This window comes from Lipophrys pholis (genome assembly GCF_963383615.2).
Source record: "Lipophrys pholis genome assembly, chromosome: 16".
In the NCBI taxonomy this organism is placed as follows: Eukaryota; Metazoa; Chordata; class Actinopteri; order Blenniiformes; family Blenniidae; genus Lipophrys; species Lipophrys pholis.
This window is the reverse complement of record NC_137634.1, coordinates 15455423-15470350: the sequence shown is the minus strand read 5'-3', so window position 1 is coordinate 15470350 and position 14928 is coordinate 15455423. Positions and strand designations below refer to the sequence as shown.

General features: G+C 44.1%; 1 protein-coding gene across 1 annotated transcript; it reads right to left on the bottom strand.

The window, feature by feature from the left end:
- Positions 1-5453: 5453 nt before the first annotated feature.
- hunk (hormonally up-regulated Neu-associated kinase) lies at positions 5454-14871 on the bottom strand. The gene is made up of 9 exons (XM_080483738.1): positions 14025-14871; positions 11060-11352; positions 10285-10340; positions 9978-10113; positions 9735-9862; positions 8772-8898; positions 8497-8665; positions 8112-8274; positions 5454-7202 (listed from the first exon to the last, which is right to left on the bottom strand). The coding sequence occupies exons 1-9, from the start codon at positions 14250-14252 to the stop codon at positions 6451-6453; spliced, it is 2052 nt and encodes a 683-aa protein (XP_080339864.1). The 5' UTR covers positions 14253-14871; the 3' UTR covers positions 5454-6450.
- Positions 14872-14928: the final 57 nt, after the last annotated feature.

Below are 14928 nucleotides of genomic sequence, written 5' to 3'. Positions count from 1 at the left end.
TTTTGCAAAACTGAAAGAGAAAACTTTAAACCCTAGCAGATAAGCTTTTTAATTGTTTCTTTTCCTTTCTCGCTGTGAAAATTAGGGATCAGTGGCTCATCCTGCTTTGTAATTACAAGTATCCTTTGGATTTAGGAGTTGAACAGTAAGTTTATCAGGTCCCTGGGTTCGGGGGTTGAGGGAGGGGCTCGATTATGTGTGTGTTTGTTTACCAACTGACCTCTAATGTGCCTAGCAACACTTTCTACCGAGGCAGCAAAGCTGCTCCACGCTGTAGCGCTTGCCCTCCCTCACCCACGAGGTTTCATCAGCCGCACAGAACAACAACAGTTAGCAACGGCCAACCAGCACGCTGTATCCAAGGGTAGGTTGCGATGGCAACTGAGAGCACGTGCTATGCTGAGTGCCTGTTGCCATCTCGTCATCGTGTTCACTGCTGGAGGAACAGCCACCCAGCTCACTGACCGGCATGCCTGTCAACAGACGTTACCCCCTCCCGCCCCCCCACCACCATTCGCCTCATGCTCAGACACATGCGGAGGGGAGGAGTTCAGAACCCCCCCCCCCCCAAACCCTAATCTGTGTGCTGTTTTTCTCCCTCTCTAACCCCACCCTCCTCGCTCATCCTTCTAATTCTCCCCACCCTCAGTGGCTGTGCCGGGTGGGGAAAAAAAAAAGTCAAAACAACAACAAACAGCCCTCGTGGTTTTTGTTGTTTGTGGCGGTGTTGTCTCCATCCCCGGCTCCGGCTAAAGGATGAGGCGTCTGCATCCTCCCCTGCAATGATGCGAGAGCCTGCAGAGCAGTCGACTGTCCAGATGTGCGCTGTTGTGCTCGGTAACAGACCCAGGCTGGAGAATGCATCCCGGCTTGTCTGTTCTGCCTTAATGCTGCCAGTTGACAGTGTGATAGGAGCATGTTGGTGAATGGCCTCTGAACTCATTTTGCCTTTTTATGTATAGACACGGTGTTGCTGGATGCGTTGCACTGTTGAGTGCAATTATTGCACCGGCTTCACCCCATTCACCCCTCGTGTCTCAGCCAATCACCACCCGAACGCAGACCCTACACAGAAACGCACACGTCAGTCAGTACATCTACACACACACACACACACACAAAAAGCACTCGGGGACAAAGGATGAATAATGCAGAGGTAGTGTCTGAGCGAAAGTCGCCTCCCCTCTTTCCCTCCTTTTTCACCTTCCCTAAGCAATAAAGCAGCAATGTTGCCATGGAGGCAATGAAGCCTCGGCGCGCCGGCAGCCAATTACAGGCTTTCCTGTGTGAAACGAAAGACCAATGGCAGCTCAGACTGATGCTGTTATTGCCACAGACACTGAAATCCTATTGGCTGTGCTCTGCTCTTTGATTGAATTTCTGATCTTGTTTTTGAGAGGAAAAAATAACTCAAGGAGTGCCACCTGTGTGCCAACTTTGAAAATTATGTTTGTTTTTTCTCTTTCAAATGGAGTGAAAAGGATTAGGTGGTGTGAAGGGAAATTGTTCTGTTTTATTGGCTTGAGAGAAAACCCAGCTCTATTTTTTTCCATTCTTTAATAAAGTGAAGCATGAGGAGCCTGCCATGTCTGGGGCTTTTGTCTGCTGAAAGGTGAAAAACAACATTATTTCTGCAATTACAATTTGAAGTTGTTCATTTTTCCGCTTGCTTAAACCCCTTTCCATGCTTTCTCGTGAGGGTAAATGGTTTTCCCCCCTCACAAAGGACCGCACCCCACCAGTTGCTCATCACCGGTTTATGACCAGTTTTTGGTTTAACTCTTAATTTCCCAAAAGCTCTTTGCAAACCATTGTCCTGACCGTGCTCCTGAGCTTGGTTTTAAAATGTATTTATTCACCTGCATCTGATTACAAAAAGACATTTTTTACTTGAAACATAATTTCAGGTACTACATGCATCCATTTTAATATATTGCTAAAGCTTGTTTTTTGTTAATTGCGACAGATATATATATATATATATATATGTTGTTGTTTTTTTTGCTCTGTTCATCTGCATTTCAAATGGTCAGTTGGTTTTAATGAAATCAAATGGTAATTTATTGCGGCAGTCTGTCGTCCTCTGCAAGGCACACAGACAAGATGACAGATCAATTAGTCATCTCCTTTATCTGGAAGGGCGAATTTCCCCCAATTAATCTTGGGAATCAATGCGGGACCCCAAGTTTTGTGAAACTTAACCCACTTTCTTTAATGATGGCACTGCTTTGGTAAAAAAAAAAAAAAAAAAACCTAAAGTGTGTGTGATATGACACACGGCTCTGGTTTGATTAATCACCTCTAACTCTGTCTGTGGAGGAACACGAAGCCGGTTAGGCTCTCCTCTAACGGAATAAACCAAATCCCCTCTAAGTGCTCAAAGCCTCCTACTTCATTAGAAACATCTGTTTGTTTATTTGCCACCGTGTCACTGTGTGCTTCAGTTTGCCAGGTAGCGCCGGGTGTTTTCACACTCACCTCGTCGTCCTCTGCCCGTGGTCACGATGCTGAGGAAGCCGGTGTTGGCGCGTGAGGCTGACCCGGGATGCTCGGGTCGTCTCAGTGAGGGAGTGTGTAATTGTGTGTGCGTGGATAACCCCAGTGTATGTCCCCAGAGGCAGGTTAATCGTCTGTTTTTCTCAGACACAAAGGCTCGCCCCGTTACCACTGACACCCTGGGGTGAGTGTGTGTGCCTATATATGTGACGAGGAGTGGGCTGAAAACAGGATTAGTGTCATCAGGATCTCAGCCTGAACAGATTGACTGGAATAAAGTCCTGCTGGACAGTAAGTGGTCACTTTGATCACACATTAAAAGGGAATAAAAGTGCTTTGGATGGTCTGCCAAAGTGTTAATAAAAAGGGCACCATAAGGATGCAATCACACAGTATTAAATTTCCAACTAATCTGGAATAAAAACTCAAATTTAAATCTATCAAAATGTGTTGATTCCAAAAAAAATAAAAAAATATTATCATGAAAGCTTTATTAATTTCTATATCTTCCCTAAAATGCCTTATTGCCCCTCCTCACAGGGGGTGGTGTATGTTTGTCACACAGGCACCATTGTTTTCTGACCTGTTTACACACAGATTAATTTGAAAATAATCCTTGTGTCAATGAAAATTATGTTCACGTTTTATCTCATCAGTATGGATTTCTTACGTCAGTGTTTCCTGAGATTGTTCAAAGATTAATGGCTCGCTGATGATCCTCCCGAACGGCTGTCTGTTTGCGCTACGTGACTCACAAACGCTTTTTATGACAAGAATTTCTTTTAGAAATGTTTCAAATATTGAAATGTTTTTAAAATGTCATTATTACCTTCACATATTTTGTTCAACTAATAATACATCAACAGGATTTTTTTTCAAAGTTCAGTCAACAGTCACTGTTTAGGATTCTTGATTTGTAAATCACTCGGTAAAATCACAGGTTTTTAAAATAAAATAAAAAATATATATTATGGAATTCACAAAACTAGTGCCAAATCTTGTATTTCCTGTGAATTTTATACTAACCTGTCAAATTTTATCAAACAATTCCAGTCAAATAATGTATAAATGTGTTTTTCTGGGATTTGTCTCTTTACCATTGCAAAATGTCCTCCTGCATTCATATGTTTTTGTTTTTTTCCTTGTGAGATTTTCTTGTTTTACTCATTGTAGAATTATGTCAATGAAGAGGTCAACATATTCCTGATAATCCATAAGGTTACGTCTTATATTGTGCATGTCCCTCCTTTGCTCCCTGTACGTAATAGAGCGTGCTTCACTGGCATTAACTCCTGAAGCTCACCTGTTCAACCGATCCACACAGGCCAGACTTCATTCCTCCAATGCATCAGTGGGTCTGAACCCACCTACTTTTCTACTTTGGATATGATGTGATCGGGAAATAAACTTCAGTAGTTAAATATAAATTTCAAAGATTGTGGTTTGTTTTATTCAGACGGAAAATATGGTATTTCAAGGATTTATGTGTGGAAAGGCCGTATCAAACCGAAATGTACATTTCTGAACATGTTTCCATTGAATGATTTAGAGGTATTGACTGAAATATATTCTACTTGTCTATGTCCAGTAAAATCCTCTCAATGCTGTTAAGTCGTAGTGTTCATTGCCCCAGCATGTTTATCTAAGCGGACCGCCCGGGGATTTTGACTAACCGTTTTGCCTCGTCTTTGATAAACAAAAGGCTCTGGCTCTAATGCATTTCAGGGTGAATCTTGCCCCTCCGCTTTTATCAGCTTAGCCACGCCGATTTAATCGGACATCCCTGTTTGTGTTGTCCTGAGCTTGTGTGTTTGTCCCATAGCTTTGACCCCCCCCCCCCCGCCCATTTTGTCTCAACATGGCACTGTCACCCAAAGAGATTTACTATGGGGACGGGGGAGCCACAGCTGAGTAGATTACTGTCTACAGAGTGTGGGTGTGTGAGTGTTTGTGTGTATGTGTGTGTTGGCGTCAGTGAGGAGGGAGTGGTTGTAGTATGCGTGTCCCAAGTATCCTTCAGCTGTTGAAGGTTTTTTTCTCCCCCACCACAGGTGTCCCGTGGGAAATGTATGTGGTATGCGAGACAAATGGCACGTTGAGGTTGTGATCCTTCGACAGCAGCGAAGCCAACATTCATTAAGTCCTCCAGGAGCGGAGAGCTTTAGGAATAAATTACACACCCCGGGCTCTGTGTGATTTATCCATGAATTAACATGAATGTAGGATTCTGTGGATTATAGCGGCCTCACTTGCTTAATTATAGCAATTTAAATGTATTAACAGTGTGTTTTCACCGAGTAAGTTGTGTGTGTGTGCAGATAGTTCATGAATGAAACTAGACAGCAAGCAGGTGTGTCAGAAAGACCAGACAGACACATAAAGCATTCCGTATAAATATTTAAAATATTTCAGACAGCATAGAAATCTCTCGACACTCAAACAAAACCTTTCCATTACAAAATCTTACAAAAGACCCCCACCCCCCGAGTCTGTATCAATCTCAGAATCAACCAGAAGAAAAACCTACAGGCAGTTTCAAAAGTTGACAGGACAGTTTGACTCATTCAACTTTACTGTGCCTGTGGAAGCCTTTTCATAGGGTCAACTGATGACGAATAAAAATTCAAATCCATAAACATTTAAGAATTCCCTCCATTATTGAATGCTACAGGTGACGGTAACGCACGATTCTTGTTATTTACAATAATTTTCACATTGCGCTCCAGGAGCTCTTGGCAAATACTCATCAATTGCAGTTAACACATAAGACTATTGTACACACTACAGCATTAAGACAAACGGAAGTGAAGTATTTTAGCGAGTGTTGTGTAATGCCAGTTGCAGTTCCCGACCCTCTTTCACACCCTCAGCCTTTGGTGAGGTTGATCAGTTACATAAGGCTTTTCAAGGAATTTGTAATTTCTTTTTTTCAGCTGTTTTCTTTCTCTTTTTTTTTTCCAAAGCACACAGCCAAGACCTGCTGTAAGAAAGTCATATCAAACACCACAACAGTTTCCCTGCGGGCCATAGAGGTGGTGTAGTACTGGTGTATAAAAAGTTAGATCCGTGAAGAGCTGTCAGTGAAACTTCATGAATTATATAAAAAAAGTGAGAGTATGACTCTACGCGTGGCTTCTACTTCTCTTCTCCGTGTGGTGAGTCTAATGGCAACGATTTAAACACTGCAACAGTGGCACAATCCACACTAGCATGTCACATCTGGCTGCTCTTCTACATGTATGTATGAATAATGCAGTGAGGTAAAAGATGGTAAACACTGTTGTTACTCTAGGTTTTGGTTTTCAAGAATAGTGCAGTGAGCTTCTTCCTCCAGTCAGCATTTAGGATACAGTGCCAGCCAGCTGGAAGAAAGTGGCTATTATACAAGAGTTTTTAAAAATGACAAAACACTTCGACATATATTCAGGGTCAGGGTAAACATTGGGGTCTGTTAGCTGGTGTGAATCAGTCTACTGCTCAATTAGTAACCAGTTACAGTAATATTATATAACAGAGTATCTATAACTTGGCCTATAATACAGTGTTTAATCTGTACACTTGTGTGTGTTTACGTGCGCGCGTGTGTGTGTGTGTGTACATTTTATTAGCAAGGCCCATATTACATGATGTCCCGGGTCCACTCTGTATCTAGGACACAAAGAGGGTGAGTCATTGCGCAGGGATCCGTTTTAAATCTCATCTTCTCAGCGTCATCACTTCCCATTACATAACAAGAGCGGCGATCAGATGCCCTAATTGACACGCTCTCCCTTTTTTTAATTATTAGGTCTAGATGAAAAGTGGCTCAGTAATAATAAAGGGACAGTTCACAGTTCAAAAGGCCGCTCTGGAAGACCTTTCCAACTTAAACAAAATGTTAAGAGGGGCCTCAAGTTCAGACTGTCTTTCTTTCTTCTTTTTCAGTTTTTTTTTTTTTTTTTTGTCTTTTATCCCTCAGCAAAGGGTTTTTAGTGCACCTGAAGCACAGAGGAGTGTTTGCATGGGGTAGGGAGGCGGGGAAACAACTTCTTCAACAACTTGTTCTGGCCGGAAGGTAAATGGCTGCAGCTGGACCTTCTTCTTTAGGATCTGTCCGATTCCCATTGAAGGGAACTTGCTACGGTGGGTGGGGCTCTCGGGATCGCTGCTACGGCTGTTGTTGGAAGGAGGACTGAAGGCCGAGTTGGGCTTGAGGGCGCTGAAGGCAGACTTTGGAGGGCTAAAAGCCGAGCTTCCTGGAGGGCTACCTACGGTGCTCGGGGGGCTTCCACTGGTGTCGGAGGAACCACACCAATCAGACGAGATGCTCTTCTTGGGCTGTGGGTTCACAATGAGGACAGGGGGACTGGGGATTGTGGCCTTTTTTAAGTAAGAGGAGTCAGGCTGGAAGGCAGAGACGTGGCGGGGTGGGGACAGAGTCCCGTTGGTTAGTTTATACCAGGGCGTGGACGGGGTGTCTTCAATTTGTTCAGCTTTGGCGAGTGAGCCAAAGGAGTGCATGCCGATCGGTGAAGGTGCCGGCGGTGCGGGAATGTTGTGTTCTGGGCTCGTGTTGACTTGCGGGAGGGTGGCTAAGCGTCTTCGCTGCTGTGGCGTGTTGGGAAAGAGAGGATGTATCTCCAGATACTCCATTGAAGAGGAGGCTACGGTGCCGGGTGGTGCCAGAGGTGAGTTACGATGGCCACCAGTTATTGCACGCAAAAGACCTGTGGATGAAAGTGGGGGGAAAAATTATAACATTTTCTGAAACAATCTCATTTGCCTTTTTTTTTTTTTAATACATTTTTTATTTTTATTATAAATGTGTAAGAGATATTTGCTCCAGTTACGTTAGTCAAAGAAAGACTGAGAACTGTGCCTTCCCTCAAACTTTTGGCCGAGGAACCAACATGTCTGGAATGTATATGCTACGCCATGCTTCCAGGCGTAAATTTGTGACAAGCAAGTGCAAAGCTTCCAGAACATTCTGACCTGACATTTACCCTGTGAAGGCTGACTTTTATTAACATGCTGTCTCGAGAACTGCCTTCGGGCTTCGTCAGCACCACTTGCAGATATATGAGAAAAGGTGAAGTCTTCCAATTTAACCTAAGCACTTTTCTATCACTTTCGAAATTCACGGTTCTTCGTCAGATCACCAATTAATCTTTTTTTTTTTTTTTCTTCTAACTATTCTAAGAAAGATTTATGAATGTAATTTACATCTCAGTCATTTCATTTGGCTGACAACTGTTAGATTCAGTTACAGAAAAGAATTTGTGTCTTTGCATCACGATTGACTGGCAAGTTGTCCAGGATCTTTCCTCTCAGACGGATGGATAGTTGGGTGGTTGGATGGATGGACAAACAAACAATGGATGGATGGACGGGCGGGCATGCGGACGGATGGACGGATGGACGGATTGATGGATGGATGGATGGATGGATGGATGATTGGGTAACTACATATAGGTGAAACAGGACGTTGTGGGACAACAACATGCATGCTCAGTCAACCTACCCTGTATGAATAAAAGTAAATAAAACAGACACAATAAATGGCATGACACAATTTGAAACACGTGCACTGCATCTTAATGTCTGAGTTCACTGGCTTAAACATGACAAACCCTCACCTGTTCGGTGTTTTTTCTCCTTGCTGGGCCCTTTGCTGACGGCCAGGTAGACGGGCGTCTGCTTCGGTGGGATGGTGAGCTTATCGACGTGCTTCCTCCACTGGGTCTGGAAGTATTCGCTTTTTTGCTTTTCTCCTTTTTTCTTTTCTTGGAACAGCATCTCCTAAAAAGATGCAAACAACATTTTTTTCTTTTAAAAAAAATTGCCAAGTTTACAACTAAAGTTAACTGTTAAATTCTCTTTTCTTGTAAAATTTCCTGGCTACTAAACCTGAGATGATATAGTGACACAACTTGCAGCACATGATTTGACAGGTGCTCTTTCTTCGGAAAGGCACCATGGAAGTATGCGTTATGTAAAACTAGTTATACGAGGCATGCTTACCCTGTATTCTTTGGAAAGTCGTTTCATTTTCTTGTTAAGGAGGAAATAAACAGCCAAAGTATGGCAGGCCCGATTTGTGAGAACGGCGCTCAGCACTTCGCTGTGTTTGTAGCTCATCTTCTCCGTCATGTGCAGCAACACCGTGTGGTTTATGTCTTCAATGTGGATCCTAGACACAGAAGTGGAAGAGAACATGGGTATAACTTCTGTGAATGTGCAATCTCTTTCTCTCTTTCTCTCTCTCTGAAAAACAAAAACAACAATTTCAAATTTACCTGTTGAAGTATGGGGCGCCTGTGTTCTTGTTGGCCAGTTGTAACCACGAGTCGGCCATCACCTGGTGGATGTTTGGGCGTTTGTTGGGGTCTGGCTCCAGAAGCTTCTTCAGCAAACAAATGGCAGCTGGGACAAGTGAAGTAGAGAATGCATTTTTTTTGTTTTTCATATACTGCCACGGGCAATTTTCCAAGAACATGCAAATGGTTAAACTGAAACGTGTCATGACCAGTTTCACAATCCCTTTAACCTTTAGTGGTTATATTTCCATTGTTTTTGATCAACAACCGACTCCCAGGTTTGACATAACTCTCATGCAATGACGGATGTCATTATGTTGATTCATATGTACTGAGACAGCTGGGGTAAGCCATGCCTTACTTTGCATTTTAGTGAGTGACACGTTTGAGAGGAGTGACACTGACGTGAGCCAACAGCTTCTGATGAGAGGAATTAGACTCTAATTCTACTGGTCCTACCGGCATCCGCACACATGCTTACCCGTGCGTTTGATTAACGTCATTTGACTAGTTATTACCGTTGCGATGAACACAAAAACAAAATAGAAATTTGCATTTGGTTGGTTCATGTCTTTACTTGTCCTCTACCAATAAAACGTCTGATATGTTGTTAAGCTTGAATTTTTTCTTTTTGTGGGAAACACAAATAACCTTTGTTTATCAAGTGTACATGAACACGTGCATCGCTGCTGTGATCACGTTTGTTTTCATCATTATTTTCATCACACAAAGAATGGTTTTATTCAGTGTTATCTAAATGGAATATGAAAAGACAATATTTGTTATAATTATGTGTTAAAGAGTAGAAAATGAGAAATACAATTTTGAACATTTTCAGTTTTTTCCATTTCTTCTTTTTTAACATTCTGTGTTCTTATTTTCTTCCTGACGTCTCCTGACATTATAAATCAACATACATACATGTTTGCTTTTATTATTTACCTGTGGAAAGGGAGGGAGGTAGAGGGTTCATTTCCTTGTCCACCATCTTCTGATGGAGCGCTCGAAGGCTGAAGGGCTCCACGGTGAACGGGAGAGTCCCAGTCAGCATCGCGTACATGTTCACACCGCTGGAACACAAAAATTACACGCGTTAAATATGGAAGCTATAATGAACTGGACAAATCTCACATGTGATGAAATGTTACAGCAGTGGGGTGAATAAAAAAAAGGAACTGGACTTACATGGACCAGACGTCCACCTTGGGCCCATACTTCTTCCTGGAGAGCAGCTCTGGGGCAGCGTAGGCTGGACTTCCACATTGGGTGCTGAAGGGGTCTGAGTATCCCAAGATGCCAGCACAGTTACTGAGGCCAAAATCTGAAGGACAAAAGGAGGAGGAGGTTCTTTTCTTTTCTTTTTGCTTTAACATTTTTCTTGTTTAAGTGACTGAATTTGTAGAGTCTTAACCCGTTTCTTTTTAATTGAGTTTCCAAAACAAAAATTTTGATTTTACAAAGAAATAGCTATTTTGAATGTGATTTGTGTTACCTATGAGCTTTATGTTGTCCTGCTCATCGAGTAGAAGGTTTTCTATCTTCAGATCTCTGAAAGACAAAGAGAGACAGAGTAGATGTCAGCGTTTGTGTGGCGTTTACATTAGTTAACTTATCTATGCTGTCATCATCACACAATGCTGGAGAGGTCAGTGGGAATCTCAACCCCTCCTCCTTCTCCCCCTTAAAAACCCCGAGACAAACACATAACCCTCTTAATGTGGGTCATGCTGGTTTGATTTTCATGCTCTATTGTATTCCTCCAGATCCCTCCTCAGTCGCAGAAATCCTGTTATACAGTTATCTGCTTAGGCCATCTCACTCTTCACACACACACACAATTCCCAGGCTTTCAGCGGTGGAGAATTGAATATTCCCGGGAAGAGGCTTGTGAAAGAATGATTGAATGCTGCTTTTCCCAAGATCGAATCAACCATTTTATTTTCAGTATCTAACTGTATTTGTCAAACAAAATGCGTTGAATTCCTTCACAGTACATTACATTTTATGTATCCCAGCGCAGTTATTGAGCAGACAAATCTGTTTTGGGGAGGGGGATTAAAAGTAATGTGTACAAGAAGGAATTAACCCACACTTTGAGAAAGAGGATCATGTCTGACTCAGATATTTGTCAGCGCTAACCCATAAACACAAAGCACTTGTCCGTTTTAAGTGGAAGATTGTAAACGTATCCCAAGACATTAAAACATGCAAATCAATTTTTTTTATTTATCTATTTTTATTTTTTAGAATATTTGTTTTGTTGGTACCTGTGGACCACACCTGCCCGGTGCAGGTGTTCAACGGCCAGCACCAACTGCCGGATGTATTTTTGAGTCTCCCTCTCGTCCAGGCGCTTCTTGTCGTAGATGCGGTTCATGAGGTTGCCGCCAGGACACAGCTCCATCACCAGGTAGTAGCTGTTCTCCGTCTCCAAGATGTCCAGCAGCTGCGTGATGTTGGGGTGTCGGATCATTTGCTGAATGTGGCCCTCCCGCCTCAGATTCTTGGTCACGTAGGAGTCCTTTTTGGCCTTTCGCTTGTCAATCACCTTTACAGCCACCTGGAGAAATACAGGCGAGAAAGGAGTTAGAGGATGAGGTTAAGGCCAGACTAAAGTTGGGCTTTTCTACCTGGCACCGTGTAATTTTGTGAATGGCACCCGTGGAGAATGAAGCACTTGGGCAGTGCGCTGAAGGGACAGGTTTCAGGGAGTTGTGGCGTAACAGGTGATGAGCTACTCGACCTTTCCTACAGGATATATTACTCGACACTGACCTCTCCCTCACAGCTGCTCCCTGTGTGGGATGACCCGAGCACCAAAGGGCCCCGAGGCTGTCGGAGGGGGAGGTGTGTGAAAGAGTTGGAGGGTTACTGAACCATTATAAACTAAAGGGAAAACAAATGTTGCCTCATTAAGGAGGCGCCGAAGCCAAACGGACAGCTATTATTACCCCATTTGCCACAGAGTTTAGTTGCAACTAAACTTACGTGTGACAAAAGTGAAGCAGGATAAATGGGTTAATATGATTGCGTACCATGTTTACAGGCAGAGCTCTTCTTTCTTTCTCCAATTACTCATCCAGGCACTCTGATATGTGCCCCGTAAAAGCCACAGAACATGTCCTTTAATTCAATGACAAACACTTTGCGTGCCTTGGTGGATAATTACATTCGATAACATATCCATCTACTTTATTTCTTCTTCGCCCATGTCTCCTTGCATGCCGTCTAGACTGGGTTCAAGAGCATGGCCGCCATACATAGCAAATCATCCCAAGGAGAGCCCACAGACATGGAAAGGCACGACGAGTGAAACTAATCACCATATCCATTAAATGAAACGGTGAGGGCCAAAGTGGTCGTGTGCGTGTCTTTCTCTTCCTTCTGCCCTTCAGCTTGTCTTTCATTTTTACTTTCGTCCTTTCCGCTCTGATTATTGATGCACCTCTAAAACCCTTTTTTACTGCTGCTAATTAAACCTGGCCGCATGTGTGTGTGTGTGTGTGTGTGTGTGTGTGTGTGTGTGTGTGTGTGTGTGTGTGTGTGCAGTTGATAGATGGCCTGTGTTTATGACTGGCAGCGTGGGTGAATCGGGGTGTATGGTATGTATGGGGGATGGGGCGGGCGCTATATTTACAGTAGCCTGGTCTATATGAGAAGGGGTGGGGTACAGTAGGGGGGAGGGCTTCAGCCTGCCAGGGGGCTTCTGGGGGATTCAGTTGTTTATCAGGCGCCCCTTCAGACAGTGAGGGAGGGTGGGGTGGGGGATATGGAGAGGAAAGTGGGTTACAGACATCAAAAACACATGCATATGACCTCCCTAGCCCCCCTGACCACCCTGACAGCAACATCTTTCACCTCACCTCACTTTTATGCCCCCCTGCCTTTAAACACACACTCTTGGTTTCTCATCCCTACAGCCACACTAACTTTCTAGTGATGCTAAAAAAAAAAAAAGGATATGGGAGTCCTCCTGTATTTCCTTCCCCTCTGACTACCCTTTGCTTGAATAAACTCACTGCCCTGCACTCCCTCCCAGCCCCTGTTGGAAATCTGCGTTCAAATAAATGAGAGAGAGAGAGAGAGAGAGAGAGAGAGAGAGAGAGAGAGAGAGAGAGAGAGAGAGAGAGAGAGAGAGAGAGAGAGAGAGAGAGCATGTTTATGTGAGAGAGGGGAGATGTGCCTGGTTGTGAGATTGCCAGTGTTTGCATCATCCTCAACAAAGGCAGTAAAAGCATAGAAAGGAGCTGCGAGTTTTCTTCCCACAGCAACACAAGCATCTAATCAGACCATTTTATTTGATTTAAGTCATTCACGTGCTGATTTTTATTGTAGCCTGGGGTAAATAAATAAGCAGGTTTTGCAGGTAAGAAGCATATAAACCAGAAGGTGCTTGTTTTTCAAATATGCAAATGTCCTTACTGCTTCTCTTCTCCACTCCCCCCACCCCCCCCAAAAAAAAAAAAAAAGTGAACAGACAAAGGCATCCAGTGGCCAATGGTTGCCCATATCAAAGCCCTGCGCTGGCGGAATCGTAATGAAGCTGGAGCCCATTTATCAACGACATGATTTCATATGCAAGTAGCGCCTCTGTTCTCTCATAGGCCGAGCAATTTCCCCCTCTGTCCCTATCGCTGTGCCGGGATGGTGAGATCACCCCCGCAAGCAAACAAAGCGGAGGCTCAGAGAAAGACGGGGAGCGCACATGTTGTCATCCAGCGTGTTGAGAGAAAGCTGCCTCTTTCACACCGACACACGCACAATAAGCAAATATTGTCTCTGAGCAGCCCTGCCTGTGTACACTGTCGCTGGGTTTAACAGCTGGCGCTGCCGTATGAGCTCATTAACAAAGCCTCTGAAAGCAAACAGGGCTGATCACTTTCTCTTAAGAACTGATTAGACAGGGGGGGGGGGGGGGGGGGGCAAGAACAAATATTTTAAACGGCTCAAATACATTTCCCCCCTCCTCAGTTGACATGCAGTACAAAACATGCCATGAACAAAGTGGCACCCGATACTGTAATTTTAGACATGTGATTTTCATGGGTTAAACTTATCATTCAAAAATAAATCTGATTTGTTTTTTAATAAAAACAACAAACAAACAAAAAAAACAACAGAAACCATACAATAATTTGTTATTCAAATAGTTTCACGTGGTATGTTTAAATAACAACCACTTCTACTGTATTCAACTTTCCCATAAATCATTTCAAGTTGCAGGTTTCTTACCTTCTCCCCAGTTGAAGCGTGGAGACCCTCTCGAACTTTAGCGAAGGATCCTTCCCCCAGCTTCCTCCCGATCAGATAGTTCCCCACCCGCTTGGTGTGGTAAAAGTTCTTGAGGATGTCCGCTGCAGGGCTGCACAGGGAAGCCGGGAAGACGTTCTCGTTTGGGGGTTTACCCTCATGGAGCGCGTGGCTGTTATCCACCACCATGTCGCTGTCCGCAACTGGCATCCCTTGTCCGATGCCTCCTTTCAACAAGGGAAGAGAAATGCGCAACGCTCCTGTTCCCCACCTTTAAAGGCAGGTATTAAATGCTTAGCGTCCCGGTGAAGTGCGTAAACTCCGTTCCGCCTGCGTCTCTCGCCCCTAATAACAAATTAAAGGAGCCGGAGCTTTGTGCCACCTGTTCACGCCAAGCATCCAGTGAGCGCACTCAGCAGTTTCCAGGAGATGAGTCTCAGCCTAGATTAAAACGACACACACTTTAGATAAAAGTGACATGGAGAGTTAAGTGACGCAACCTGTCCCGATAGTAATGAGGGGTTTAAAAAACAAAACAGTGTGACAGTCGGAGGTAGACAACACGCTCTGCGCCTCCTTCTCCAAACACACGCGTCTTCGGAACGGACTGTGCGCAGCGCAGGCAGCGTGTTTTTCAGTTTGAAGTGACTTTCCCGGTCCTCGGGGTGGGCGTTCCTCAGTGTGAGGGTGAAACAGGGAAGAAGAAAAAAAAACACGACAGTGGGAACCGGAGTGATTTTCAGTCCAATCAACGCAGGCGGGCGGAGCAGCCACTTGTATGTGAGAACAGGAGGTACAACTCCGCTCGGCAGAGCCACCACACCGTGCCACTGGGTGCGTTTAGAGGTGGGCTCGCATTGTACAGGGGGGGGGGGGGGGGGGGGGG

Excerpts from the sequence above, each read along its gene's own strand:
- hunk (XM_080483738.1), bottom strand. The coding sequence starts at position 14,252 with ATGCCAGTTGCGGACAGCGACATGGTGGTGGATAACAGCCACGCGCTC. Across the intron at positions 9,863-9,977 it reads AAGGTGGACGTCTGGTCCAT|CGGTGTGAACATGTACGCGA; the intron begins GTAAGTCCAGTT and ends TTTGTGTTCCAG. Across the intron at positions 8,899-9,734 it reads ACCTCCCTCCCTTTCCACAG|CTGCCATTTGTTTGCTGAAG; the intron begins GTAAATAATAAA and ends CACTTGTCCCAG.